We start from the raw sequence: 13,944 nt of genomic DNA, 5'->3' as shown, positions 1-13,944 counted from the left end.
CCTCCACCCCCCGCTTCTCCCAAGCAGCAGCTGAAGAAGACGGTGGACGAGCTGCAGGCCAAGCTGGCCCTGGCCAAGGGCGAGTACAAGACGGCGCTGCGGAACCTGGAGACTATCTCGGACGAGATCCACGAGAGGAGGCGCTCCGGCGCCATGGGGCCCCGCGGGCGCGGCGTCGGCGCCGAGGGCGGAGCTGTGCCCGCCGAGGGCCTGTCGGGGCGCAAGCCCGAAGCTGACACCGTTTCTGGTGAGTCTGGGGCCCGTGTCCCCTGCTTGGGCGGGATGCCCTGTTCACCGGGGCGCAGCTAGCATCCTGAGTCAGCGTGCTGCGCTTAGATAAGTTTGGGAAGCGACGTGCTTTCACCCCCGAGATTCCAAGCACGCACTAGGGCATCCGAGGCTCTGAGAAGCCTTGCAGGGAAGGAGCGCCTTTGGGCACAGGGACTTGGGAGGCAGCTCTGATTCGAGTCCTGGCCGTCCCGCCATGATCAAGACAGCGTGGGCCAAGGCCTGACTTCCCGTTCCTTCCCCTGTAAAGTGGGGCACGTGACGGTGCTCGCTGTCTGCTACAGAGAGGGGTGGTCAGGACTGAATGAAGGCGTGCTGGCCCCTGGGGGTCATGCCACACGTAGTGTCTGGGCGCGGGGACCTATTCCCAGGGCCACCCCTGGGAAGTGGATACAAAGGGCTGCTGTAGTTCCTTCCACGTCAATTTGGAGACCCACCCTACTGCCCCAGCCCTGCCTGTCTGTATGCCCTTCTTTGCTTTTTCTGAGGAATACTGGCTGTTGGCTTTTCCCCCATAATCCTTCCTCAGTTCAGTTCAGTTGCTCAGTCGTGTCCGACTCTTCGGGACCCCATGGACTGCAGCATACCTGGCTTCCCTGTCCATCACCAACACTTGCTCAAACTCATGTCCATTGAGTCGGTGATGCCATCCAACCATCTCATCTTCTGTCGACCCCTTCTCTTCCCGCCTTCAATCTTTCCCAGCATCAGGGTCTTTTCAAATGAGTCAGTTCTTTGCATCAGGTGGCCAAAGTATTGGAGTTTCAGCTTCAGCATCAGTCCTTCCAATGACCACTCAGGACTGATTTCCTTTAGGATGGACTGGTTCGATCTCCTTGCAGTCCAAAGGACTCTCAGGAGTCTTCTCCAACACCACAGTTCAAAAGCGTCAATTCTTCGGTGCTCAGCTTTCTTTATAGTCCAATTCTCACATCCATACATAACTACAGAAAAAACCATAGCCTTGACTAAACGGACCTTTGTTGGCAAAGTAATGTCTCTGCTTTTGAATATGCTGTCTGGGTTGGTCATAACTTTCCTCCCAAGGAGTAAGCATCTTTTAATTTCATGGCTGCAGTCACCATCTGCAGTGATTTTGGAGCCCCCCAAAATGAAAGTCAGCCACTGTTTCCCCATCTATTTGCCATGAAGTGATGGGACTGAATGCCATGATCTTAGTTTTCTGAATGCTGAGCTTTAAGCCAACTTTTTCACTCTCCTCTTTCATTTTCATCAAGAGGTTCTTTAGTTCTTCACTTTCTGCCATAAGGGTGGTGTCATCTGCCTGAGGTTATTGATATTTCTCCCGGCAATCTTGATTCCAGCTTGTGCTTCATCCAGCCCAGCACCTTAATTCAGGCCACAAACATTCAAGTGTGAGGGCCCAGGTCAAAGGAAACTGTAATTTGAACAGCAGGGATGAGTCTTCTAGTGTACATCATCTTGTAAACCCTGTGTGGAGAGGGACATGAAGCTCAGAGACGTTCAGTAACTTAACCAAGGGTACCCAGCAAGCAGCAAAGATGGGATGTGAACTCAGATCTGAGCCCATTCTGTGTGCCTAGCATTAATAGTACTTCCATGGGGCGCTTCCAGAGAAGGCAATGGCACCCCACTCCAGTACTCTTGCCTGGAAAATCCCATGGACGGAGCAGCCTGGAAGGCTGCAGTCCATGGGGTCACTGAGGGTTGGACACGACTGAGGGACTTCACTTTCACTTTTCACTTTCATGCATTGGAGAAGGAAATGGCAACTCACTCCAGTGTTCTTGCCTGGAGAATCCCAGGGGCAGGAGAGCCTGGTGGGCTGCCGTCTATGGGGTCGCACAGAGTTGGAACGACTGAAGTGACTATGCAGCAGCAGCAGCAGCAGCAGGGGGCACTTCAGGCTGTCTTTAAGGCCAGGGGAGGAGGAAACGGGACTGGGATGTTGTTCAGAGCTGAGGTGACTTGGAAGCTGTGTCTCTGGCCTCGGTTAGAACGGCCCACAAACCAAGTGCACAGGCTACAGAGGACCGCAAGGGAGCTATGTTCCTTTGTGGCAGACGGTGATCTCAGTGGACTCTGAGCATGTCTCATGAGATGGGAAGCTACTCAGAAGGTGACCGAGGTCCCAGCAGAGACCCCATGCAGGACTGTCCGTCAGAGCTCCTGTGGCTCCTTCCGTGGGAAGAGGCAGCTCTGAGGCCTGGCTGGCTCCATCAGGATGCGTCACGCAGGCCTGCCATCCTCCTGTGCCCGTGGGAGTCCGTTTTGGGGCCCGGGGTGGAGAGAAAAACCCAACCTGAGGCTGAATTCACCTTCCATTCCACCTCAGGCAGTGTCTGGTGACAGTGACTTCTGGGACAGGGGCTGCAGAGTGATGTTAAGGACCCTGGCCGTTGGTAGGTCCAGCCTCCTCCCTTCAGGCTGCTCTGGAGTCTGGTCTCACGAGCTGAGGCGGCCACGGCCTGTGGCCGGGTCCTGCAGCTTCCTGGCCCCGTCTCTGCAGCGGGGACACCAGAGGGTGTGTCAGGGACCAGGTGGCCCTCGGTCAGACCTGAGTGACAGCTCTTCTCTCCCCCCTCCCAGTGGCCTCTGAGGCCTTCGAAGATGACAACTGCAGCGCCTTTGTGTCTGAGGATGACTCAGAAACCCAGTCCCTGTCCAGCTTCAGCTCAGGGCCCACAAGCCCATCAGAGATGCCCGAGCAGTTCCCCTCGGCTGTGCGGCCCGCCAGCCTGGACCTGCCCAGCCCTGTGTCCCTGTCGGAGTTCGGGGTGCTGTTCCCGGGGTTGGGCCCCCGCAGCGAGTGCAGCGGGGCCTCGTCCCCCGAGTGCGAGGTGGAACGAGGTGAGTGCAGCCCCCTGCCCCTGGGCTGGGGGGAGGCGGGGACCCCAGGCTGGATGCTGCAATCAGGGCCTCTCTGAACGCATTGCGGTGTGGCTCCCAACGTGATTCGGTCTCTCTCATCACAACAGTCCTCTGGACAGGCACCCCCGCTGGAGAGGCTTCTGTTTCCCGGCTGTTAGCATAGGACGGGTCTCATCTCCGAGGGTCAGGGGCGTCTACAGCTTCTCAGGGAGGGAAAGCAGGAGGCGCTGCTGTGGCAGAGGCGCTTCTGTGCCCCTGGGCATCTGGAGGTGCAGCTGGCTGGCTGGCTGTGGGGGGCCCGGGTGACCCCTGGGACTGCCAGGACTCACTGCCGGGTCTTTCTGTTTCCACAGGGGACAGAGCAGAGGGAGCAGAGAATAAGACGGGTGACAAGGCGGGCAGCCACCGGAGGCTGGGCAGCAGCAGCGGCGACGGCGGCAGGAGCCCCCCGAAGCCCGCGGGCCAGGCCCTGGAGGACGGGGTGCGGCGGCTGTCCCTGCGGGGCCCCGGGCGTGCGGGCCTCACAGACACACACGTGGTGCAGATCGGCTGACGCGCCCTGGCCCCGGCGCGGGCCAGTGTTTATACATGAACCGGACGGAGGACATTGTGCCAATAATCACAAAATATATGCCAAATCCCAGCCCTTTCCTCTAAATCGCACGAGTGACGCTTCAGTGGGCTCAGGGCTGGAGGTCTGTGGGGTGAGTGCTCCTGGGCTGCTGTGTTTTCCGGTGCAGAGTCAGTTGTGGGCGGGCTGTGACCGCGTCCACGGCCTTTGTTGGAACGGTCCCTGTCACAGTGTCATGCAAGCAGTAACCTGTTCCCAGAAAAGACCCTGAGTCAGCCGAGGGCCTGGGGAGCTGAGCCCCCAGCAGACTCAAGGGCCCACTTGTTTGGGAAAATGGCCTTGTTCTCTCCTTTAGATCCCGGGGGTGGGGTGGGGGTGGTATCTAAAGGAAAACAAGTGCACGCAAATGAAACTCAAATATTCGCAACAGTGCTTTCTGATCCAGTGAAGGCTTAAAAAAAATCCAAGAACAGAATTCATTTTCATCATCTCTGGTTTTCAGACAGAGGATTTAAAAAAAAAGTGTGTTTCCTGGGACGCCCGTTAAAATCCTTTTCTTTGTCGAAGGCTGCCATGAGCTGCACTTTTTGGGGTGGGAAGGGTGAATGCCGCGTGGGGATAGGGGGGGACACGGGCAGGGGCCTGTCGTGGATGAGGGCCTGTGGCTGCGGGGGGAGGAGTCCTGTCGCGCAAACCTCACCCCACCAGCCAGGGGGACTTATTCTAAGACCCGTGCATGAGGAATGGTGGCCAGTGTTGTTCTAGATCGACAAGGTGTTGGTTTCTCTGTAGGCTGTAACTTTTAAAAATAAACAGTTATTTAAGGGTTATGCTGCACTAGTATTTCTTAAGAGGAAACTGTTCCTTACAGCTAGGAAAGGGAGTGGGCACACGGTGGCAGAGGCTGTTGATAGAAGCAATGGTGTCTGTTATGCTAATAGTATTAAGTGTTGTAGGACCGCTTTTCTTGTTTTCATGGCCCGTATTTAGAGCATTGTATTTTAATTGTCCTTTTTTTGTTAAGAAAACAGCATTTCTAAAAGGAAAAAAAAAACCCATTCAAGTCTGTCAGCTTATATATATGTGTCATTTGTAAATCTCTTCACACTGTCCTGTTTTCTCTTTTTAATGACTGATACAGTATCCTGATTACAAGGTTATTTTGTACTTGTCTTAATACCTTGAGTGTAATAAAAATGGCTTAAGAAAATGTCTTTTTGTGACTTCAGATAAGGAATCCTGATACTGCCCAAATCTTCTGTTCAAGGCAGTCCTCTTGCCATGAGCAGGAGCATGCATGCACTGGTCACCTGTTCTTATTTTCAGTTAAGGTCCTGGGTCCTAACAGTGCACACCCTGATTAGCAGGTGTGAATTGGAATTCCACTTCTGCTGCTACTGAAGCCGAGCAGTATGGAGACATGGTGGCCGCAAAATAAATACAGGCGCTTAGGCTGGAGGCCTGGGCGTCTCCCGGTCTCAGCCGCAGGGGCTGGTGAGTGATGCGGGCAGCCCTGGGCACTAGGCTTTGAAAAGCTCCCCAGCTGATTCTATTCTCTTTCTATACCGGTCCAACCAAAGTTTGTCATCGTGGGCTCTGTTCAGAGCTCTCTACAGAATTCAGCATTACAATACAGTATTGTTTAAATAGGTCTCCTTCATTGGGTTTTTGAAGGCAGGGATTAGGTCTCAGTTTGCATCTCTGATGAGATCTTTAACACACAAGGCTCAAATCATGCCTATAATAAATATGCCTGTTATGCTTTAGATTTTTCTTTAAAGTCACAGAAAATTAATCCACCAAAAGTACGTTAAAAGTGAAAGCACTGAAGTATTTACCAAAATGAAATCTCAGTAATACAACAATTTGCCACTAGGCTGAATGAAAAACACACTTTTTTTTTTGGTAAAAATGTGAATTTTCATGCAAGTCATGGAACATAGATGGAACATACCACATGAAGTTCTTTAATAATTTCTCTAGGTTAAACTATGCAGTTGCCATAAGTATAAACATTTTATTTCGATTAAAGGTAATAGAAATACAAAAGTTTTAATAGAGATGAAAAATTCCACTATTTTTAGATCTTTAGATTCTACTCTAATGGATTTTTATGTAAACAACGGGGAATTTACACATAACAGTATCTTGCGACCCAATCACCATGTATTAAATTCTTAATCATGTTTTTTTAGAGTGCTCTTACCATAAGAACACTGAACTATATGGAGCAATTTACAGAAAGGCTATACAAACTGAATTGTAACGTCTTCAGTGTCTCAGACTACTGCTTTCCTCAACCTGATCAAACGGCACTGATGACTATACCTCAGTCCTCTTCAATGAGTCAATGGGAGACAGGTGTCCAGCCTCAGCAACCTTCACTCTTAAACATGAGCATCTCCACACTATAAAGTTAACTGTGTTTCTTAAATGCTTTATCCTTTCATGACCTCTGGGCAACAGTAAACACTTAAAGTCATAAATAACACAGAACTAAAATCTCATGGTAACACAATTCATTTGGTCATTTGTTGCCCAGGACACACAGGAGATTTAACAACACAAGCAGGTTTACCTTACAACATGTGCTGCCAAAAGACACACACAGCTTAACTACTCCAGAGCAGCATCCCAGCCCGCTGTTCTGCTCCATGAGTCTGCATCCCTCATGTGGTCTCAGGCAAGGGCGTCCATCTCAGTGCTTGACTGCGTCTAACCTTTACAATCATCTACATGCTTTTATATAGCATGGCCCCTAAGTGCAACCCCACTCCGCATACACACAAAACCAGGTAAACAGTACTTCTGAGTGACAGAGGGTAATTCTGACGACACAGTTCTCAGCACACACCCTGACTTCAGCACCAGACTCCACAGAAACGTTTGGAGAGATTCCGTTCTGTTCTGACTGTTGCGTTAGTGTCCTCGAGATCCGTGTCCTCAGTTGAAGAGCTGATGTTGGTGTGTGTAAGATCCAGCGATCGCTGAGGTTTCTGTCACTGCAGTTGTGTTGTCTTGATGGGGATAATACTATTAAAGTCCAAGAAAAAGGGTCCTTCTTGTTTAGGCAAGAAAGTACTGGGAATGATATTGTAGATCCCAGCAGGTATATTTTCTAGTTCCAGGTAGCAAAACCCACACCTACGTTCAGGGAAAATGAGAACAAGGTTTTTAAGTGATGATGCCCCAGAAAGCAGAGTGTGAATTAGACAGCAATCAAAAGACCAGCGTTACCTGTAGTCACCACTAGATTTCCTCTGGAACCCATGGGGACCAGGGTCTCCCACCACAGAAACTGTTACAACTTCAAATCCAACACTGTACTGCCTAGCAGTAAAAAAAGAGAGTAAATCACTGCTGTTACTAAGTTGTCTCACACATACACCCAAAATAACTATACCTAAAGTGCTGCTGCTGCTGCTGCTGCTAAGTCGCTTCAGTCGTGTCCGACTCTGTGTGACCCCATAGACGGCAGCCCACCAGGCTCCCCCGTCCCTGGGATTCTCCAGGCAAGAACACTGGAGTGGGTTGCCATTTCCTTCTCCAACGCATGAAAGTGAAAAGTCAAAGTGAAGTCGCTCAGTCGTGTCTGACCCTCAGTGACCCCGTGGACTGCAGCCTTCCAGGCTCCTCCGTCCATGGGATTTTCCAGGCAAGAGTACTGGAGTGGGGTGCAATTGCCTTCTCCGACCTAAAGTGCAGATAGACTGTTAAGTACATGTTTCTAAAGCTTCAGTAGGAGGAAACAGCACTCTGAGGCACACGAATACTATTTTTACTCTTAATTACAGAAAACATCATTTATCTTTTTAAGTTGAAGCCATAAAGATGGACATTTTACGAAATTTACTTTAGAAGAGACTGTATTTTTATCACAGGCTCTCAGAGAATAATGTTAAAATAGTGTATTAGGCAAAAAAAAAAAAAAGGAAAAGGAGAGAACCCTGAAATAAAATCTAAATTTACAGAAGAATTAGCCTATGGTAGATGTGAGGTTCCAAATCAGTAGGGAAAGGATTATTTACGCAGGTGGTGATGACAAAAACTTAGAATAAAAATTGTTACACTGTATTTCACACCAAATATAAAACACAATCCATATGTATTTAAAAAAAGAAAACAACTAGAAGAAAATACAGTGAAACTTTGATATTAGGGCAAGACTTCCTGGCCACAGCAAAATAAACCAAAAGAAACAGATTTGATTATAATGAAAAAAATTTTTTTGTTATGTGAGAAAAAAAATCTGGGAAAAATGCCTGCAAATATGTGAAGGAGTTAATATTCTACATACATACCCTTATTCATGCTTACAATTAAAAAAAACATGACAAGTGCAACAGAAAAATGGGCAAAAGATATGAATTAAATATATGAAGAAAAAATACACAGTCAATAAACATTTTTCCATATTCAAGCTTCGAAATGAAATACAAAAGGGCAATTATGTACCTTGTTTTGCCTATCAAACTGGTGACATTTTTGAAAACGACTGCAGAAAAATAGCTTAGTCCTACCCTTATGGCAGAAAGTGAAGAGGAACTAAAGAGCCTCTTGATGAAAGTGAAAGTAGAGAGTGAAAACGTTGGCTTAAAGCCAACATTCAGAAAACGAAGATCATGGCATCTGGTCCCATCACTTCATGGCAAATAGATGGGGAAACAGTGGAAACAGTATCAGACTTTATTTTTCTGGGCTCCAAAATCACTGCAGATGGTGACTGCAGCCATGAAATTAAAAGACGCTTACTCCTTGGAAGGAAAGTTATGACCAACCTAGACAGCGTATTCAAAAGCAGAGACATTACTTTGCCAACAGAAGTCTGTCTAGTCAAGGCTATGGTTTTTCCTGCGGTCATGTATGGATGTGAGAGTTGGACTGTGAAGAAGGCTGAGCACCGAAGAATTGATGCTTTTGAACTGTGGTGTTGGAGAAGACTCTTGAGAGTCCCTTGGACTGCAAGGAGATCCAACCAGTCCATTCTGAAGGAGATCAGCCCTGGGATTTCTTTGGAGGGAATGATGCTGAAGATGAAACTCCAGTACTTTGGCCACCTCATGTGAAGAGTTGACTCACTGGAAAAGACTCTGATGCTGGGAGGGATTGGGGGCAAGAGGAGAAGGGGACGACAGAGGATGAGATGGCTGGATGGCATCACTGACTCGATGGACCTGAGTCTCAGTGAACTCCGGGAGTTGGTGATGGACAGGGAGGCCTGGTGTGCTGCGATTCATGGGGTCGCAAAGAGTCGGACACGACTGAGCGACTGATCTGATCTGATCTATAGGATTATTAGTTTCTTTCAAAACAGTTTGTAATTACAGGCAGGCAAAATTAAGCCTAGTTTTATTTAGAAGCTGGTACTATTTTTATTTGTATTCTCTTTTTTAAACCTTTTAAAACTGTGAAATATAACACAATACACAAGAAATGTAAGACAGTGCACATGAAACATATGTGCTTCACAAAAGTGAACAGAAGCCCAGTTACTCCCCCCGGCAATCGACAAAACCCTCAGCGCCGTGAGGAGAGCCCCTGTGTGGCCCTTTGATCACAGCTTCTGTCTACTGGTCCCTCTCCTGCCCTACCTACAGTGTAACTACCTAAGTGTGCACCCTTCAACGACAGTTCAGCTTCACCTGTTCTTGCCTTCACGCAAGTGGAAGCACAGTATATACTGTGCTGTGTGGCTTCTGTCGCTCAGCTCAGCCTCGGTCCTGAGACCCACCCAGCGTGTTGTGGGGAGCTGTTCTTTATCTTCACTGTTATGTAGGACTCTACTGCATGACTATTTTATAGTCTTTTAAAAGCCACTGAGGAACACTGGCTGTTCTAAATTTTGCTCTTACAGTCTATTGGCTGTTTGGATTGTTTCTTTTATGACATGCCTGTTAAAAAGTTTTAATTTTTGTTATTTTTTAAAACCTACAGACTTTGTTCCTACTAACATAGGATATTTACAAATCTTTTCATGTGCTTGTTGTCTTGAGACGTCTTTCCTTACCCTGAGGCTATTACCTCCTGTTATCAGTAAGCTATCTGGAACTGAATTTCAGATTGGATGTGAGTCAGAGGCCTGCTCACCTTTCTTGTACATAGATATTAATTATTCCAGCACCTCTTCCTCACTTTTATGCAATACTGTCTTTAATCACAGACGAAGTGTCCGTACGAATATGTTTCAAAACCCTATTCTGTTCCACTAAGCTCATTTTTAACACGGTATCATTAAGAAAGTTAACTTATCACAAACCTTGGTCCTCTTAGCTCGATCAGTAGCGGCCCAGTCTTTTCTATATGGAATTGGTAAATGGGGTTATTTTTGTGAGTCTCTTGGAAATTTCCACATCCTCCGGCACTCTGACCACTCCACTTTCCATTAATCTAATAAAACAAAGCCTTTGTATTACCAAAACTTCACATTCTAGAATTCTGCTTTAAAGACAATAAAATTCCTCTGCGCCTTTGAAAAGAAAAAAAGGCAGCTCTCCACTGTGGCTGCATCATCTATCTCTTCAGTGTAATTCTCCAAGTCAGCCCGGCCACTTTGCAGTCTCAGCCCTGTCTCTACCCACCGTCTTTGAGTCCTCCTTGCCAAGAATTCTCCCTCAAATCCTCTTGCCCACGTCCAGCCCACCCTGTAGAATCAATCTCAAATTCTGTGTAAAAGGTTCATGCACACCGCCTTCCCTGCTGACCAAGGCCTGCATGCATCTTCTTTCTCTGAATTCAACTTTTTCCCCAGAATCACTCAGTGCCCACTGAGGTTTGTGTGTTCCAACCTGGACTGGAGACTATACTTAATCCTCGAATGTTTTTACTTTGTAAGAAACTTAAATGTGAAAGAAAAAAAAAGGGACTTCTAAAAGGGACTTCTAAAAGGGACTTTGAGACTGTGACCCAAAGAAAAAAATCTCTTTTACCTGTTTTGATACAGTGTATGGAGAAGGAATCTTTGAAAAAGTAAAGCTGCATGCTGAGTATACCTAGAGTGAAAAAAAAAAAAATATCATAGTGATACAATGTATACTTACAAAAACACACTTTAGAATGTTCCGGAAGACTAAGAAATCAGCTGGGGTAGTTGACAGCCCCGATTCTGTGGGCCTCCTGTACCAAGGCAGGACTAAAGGGCTGCAGGTGGGCGGCCAGGGTGCTTATCCTGGCTCCGCTGCCACCAACTGCGGCCTGGGACACACCACGACCCCCGAGGCCTTGGCTTCTGCATCTTAAGAAAGCAGCTCCCCAGTGTCCCTTTCATCACTAAAAATCTATTCCTCTGAGCTTCTTTACTAAGTTAAGGCAAACAAATTTATGAAGAACACAATTACAATGACCTTCCCAGTTACATGAGAGCAATATGTTTATAGGCAGTCAGTTTCCTTTCAGTAAGTTCCAGGTTTTCTTAAGTCAATAAAAGTATTATGAAGACTAAAGGAGTTTTTATTGCTCTGTGAGTTTACTGGTCCGATACACCACATTTGCCTCGGGACTAAACCACTACTCTAAAGCCTAAAATATTCATTCAAAATGTTATTCAAAATAAAAACACTTCGTTACTGTTCAAAAACATTATTTTCTGCATGAATCATCATCATAATTTAACACAACTGTTATACAGATAAATACACACTCAGCAGTATATAGAGATCAATCTTTTTTTTTTTTTAATTTTATTTTTAAACTCCACAATATTGTACTAGCTTTGCCGAACATCGCTTTATAAATAAACCTTTTTGTAGATAACCTCACAAGCAGAGACGTTATGCACTTTCTATCGTCATTCTGTCGTGTTGGTTTACTTACCCGGACTGTGTAATGAATTGTGTTCTGTTTTTCATACTGGGAAACCACTAGCGTAAAGGTGTGGGTCCCCGGAGTGGTTAGCTTTATCTTAGTCAAATAGTGAGGGCTGTTAATTCGAATCCCATCAATGTATGGAGGTGGGTCAGCTGCAAATAAACAAGTAGGTTTACAGAAGATGGGACTTTATTCTCTGTACTTTTTAAGTTTTATGGTTGATGGTAGGAAAAATAATTAAATGGATGGACATTCCCTTAATTCTGTCTTTAAAATACAATGGTATTAAAGAATTACAATTTCAATTTAAAACTTTAATCTACTTAAAACTTGAAAATTAAATAATTTCTAATACACAGAAAGCAATCTTTTTGGAATACATTCAACGAGGTATATGATAATCCCTATTTGCCCTGTGACTTATTTTTCTCTCCTGGCAGAGGATTTTAAAATCAACATTAACTTCTTTTTTCCTTTTGAGGAAATTTTTTAAAAAGATACAAAGAAATATATAAATACATTATCTATATTCTCTAGCACTCAGGATTCAATTATCTTTTTTTTGTCATACTAGCTTCTTTGTAAAACAAAGTTCCTTTAATCACCACCATTAAGTCTTATTCCATTCCACTCTGATGGATTTGATGGGCATCTCTGCCGACTTTTACACACACAGACACACACAGACACACAGACACACACACACACGTGACCATGCATCTAAAAAAAAGCAGCAGCCTGTGTCTTGCTCTGCACCTCATTTCTCACTCAGGTTTCTGAGATCCATGTTGGTCTACACAGGTTTACTCCTTTCAAATCTGCATGTGCAACAGCACACGCCATCACGTGACGTGGACACCCTGTGTGTGTGCTTCCCCATCTAGTGTTCAGACGATGTGCAGATCTGGTTTATTTCCAGTATTTTGCTGCCTGAGATATTCTGTGACAGGCTCATGAATCAAGGCTGATACAATAAAGTCATTTCATGCATATCGATTAAGTCATTTAAGATCAATGCTATATTGCTGATATTATTTAGAAACACCGAATACTGATAATGTAACCTGTGGAAGAGATTTTAGCACCTCAAATGTAGTAAGTCTCCTGTGCTTAGAGGTGGTGTGACCTAGCGTGGGGGAGGACTGGCGCGCCTGTGACCTGCAGCAGTCTGACCTATGTCTCAGTTTACTCTTCTGTTGGATGGGGAACAGTCCAGTTTACTTCCGAGTGTCGTGATCAAAATAAAACTAAACCAGAAAGCGCCCTGGAGTGGCAAAGTCGCTCTGTGTAAGAGAGGAAGGAAATTGTTTTTTAAAAAATCCAAGCACAAAGAGTAACAAGTTCTTTGAAATTCAAAAGCCGTGTAACACGTTAATGTTAGGATCATAACTCACAACCTTTGTGTCTGGATGTATAATGATCAACATGGAAAATCTGGCTTGTTTAACTTGATGTTTATCACTGGACCGACTGTGTGCCGTGCCCATCCCAGAGAACCTCAGGAAAGCCTCGGTGCAGCGGGGGAAGAAGGCCACCTTTTCCTAAGATCAAGCAAAACGAAACTCGACAAAACCACTTCTTTTTTTTTTTTTTTTTGACAAAACCACTTCTGACCCCAGCTTAGCCATCCGTGCCTGGTCCTCCTCACAGCCTTCTTCAGAGAGCCTCACCTCAGGCACACCCGATCCTTTCCCCTGGGATCCCAGCCCACCTGTGTCCACTCTGTCCCTGTCAAGGTCAAAGATGCTGCCGGGGCGCTAAGTCCACTTGTCTCTAATCTAATCTCAACAGGTTACAGCAATGGGAGAGCTAACAGGGATCTCAAATTTAACAAGACCCAAAGTTAACTTCTGCTTCACTCCACAGCAGATCTGCCCCCTGCCCGGCTCCCGCATCGCAGTCAACGTTACACCTTTCTGCTTCTCAAGCCAAAAATACAGGTGTTGTCCTGGACTCCTGCCATCCCCGACTAACTCAGCAAGTCCTGACAATCCTAACCAAACCCAAACCTATCCCCTCCTCATCTCCACTTTACCACCACAAGTTCAAACCACCGCCGCTCCTCACAGAAATAAAAGCACCTAATTGGGTTCTCTGCTTCCAATTTTTGTCCCCTCCAATATATTCTACAAAGAATTTTCTTAAAAACAACACACACACACATCAGATAATGTCATTTTCCTAAAACCCTCCAAAGATTTCCATCATGCTTGGAGCAAAATTCCGACCCTTTCCTGGGCTGGGCTGATGGAACCTTACGTGATCTAAGCCTGCATCCATCTGACCACTGCTGACACCACACTGCCCAGGCCTCCTGGTCTTCCTCCTCTTCCCAGGAAACATCATGTTTGGCCCATGTTAGGGTCCTTGCACTGGCTGTTCCCTCTGCCTGCAATGCTGTTACCTCTGTGTTTGCATGACTGACTCCT

At 46.4% G+C, this 13,944-nt stretch overlaps 2 protein-coding genes across 4 annotated transcripts in view; one reads left to right on the top strand and one right to left on the bottom strand.

The window, feature by feature from the left end:
- Positions 1-4,922, top strand: part of SH3BP5 (SH3 domain binding protein 5) — an 82,708-nt gene extending 77,786 nt beyond the window's left edge. Inside the window, exons 7-9 of the mRNA XM_061424918.1 lie at positions 28-247; positions 2,860-3,120; positions 3,495-4,922. Coding sequence (XP_061280902.1) covers positions 28-247; positions 2,860-3,120; positions 3,495-3,694 — 681 coding nt within the window. The 3' untranslated portion in view covers positions 3,695-4,922. The remainder of the gene's footprint in view (positions 1-27; positions 248-2,859; positions 3,121-3,494) is intronic.
- Positions 4,923-6,216: 1,294 nt separating this feature from the next.
- The window catches only part of CAPN7 (calpain 7), a 51,370-nt gene continuing 43,642 nt past the window's right edge, over positions 6,217-13,944 (bottom strand). For 2 of the 3 annotated variants that reach the window (XM_061424887.1, XM_061424896.1), the window contains exons 17-21: positions 11,522-11,667; positions 10,639-10,701; positions 9,969-10,099; positions 6,950-7,042; positions 6,217-6,856 (exon numbers count right to left, since the gene is read on the bottom strand). In XM_061424887.1, the coding sequence (XP_061280871.1) occupies positions 6,712-6,856; positions 6,950-7,042; positions 9,969-10,099; positions 10,639-10,701; positions 11,522-11,667 (578 nt within the window). In that variant the 3' untranslated portion in view covers positions 6,217-6,711. The remainder of the gene's footprint in view (positions 6,857-6,949; positions 7,043-9,968; positions 10,100-10,638; positions 10,702-11,521; positions 11,668-13,944) is intronic. The other variant, XM_061424903.1, reaches the window with a different exon arrangement.

Source organism: Bos javanicus, chromosome 1 (genome assembly GCF_032452875.1).
Source record: "Bos javanicus breed banteng chromosome 1, ARS-OSU_banteng_1.0, whole genome shotgun sequence".
NCBI lineage: Eukaryota > Metazoa > Chordata > Mammalia > Artiodactyla > Bovidae > Bos > Bos javanicus.
The sequence above is the reverse complement of the archived record's forward strand: the minus strand, read 5'-3'. Positions and strand labels throughout refer to the sequence as shown.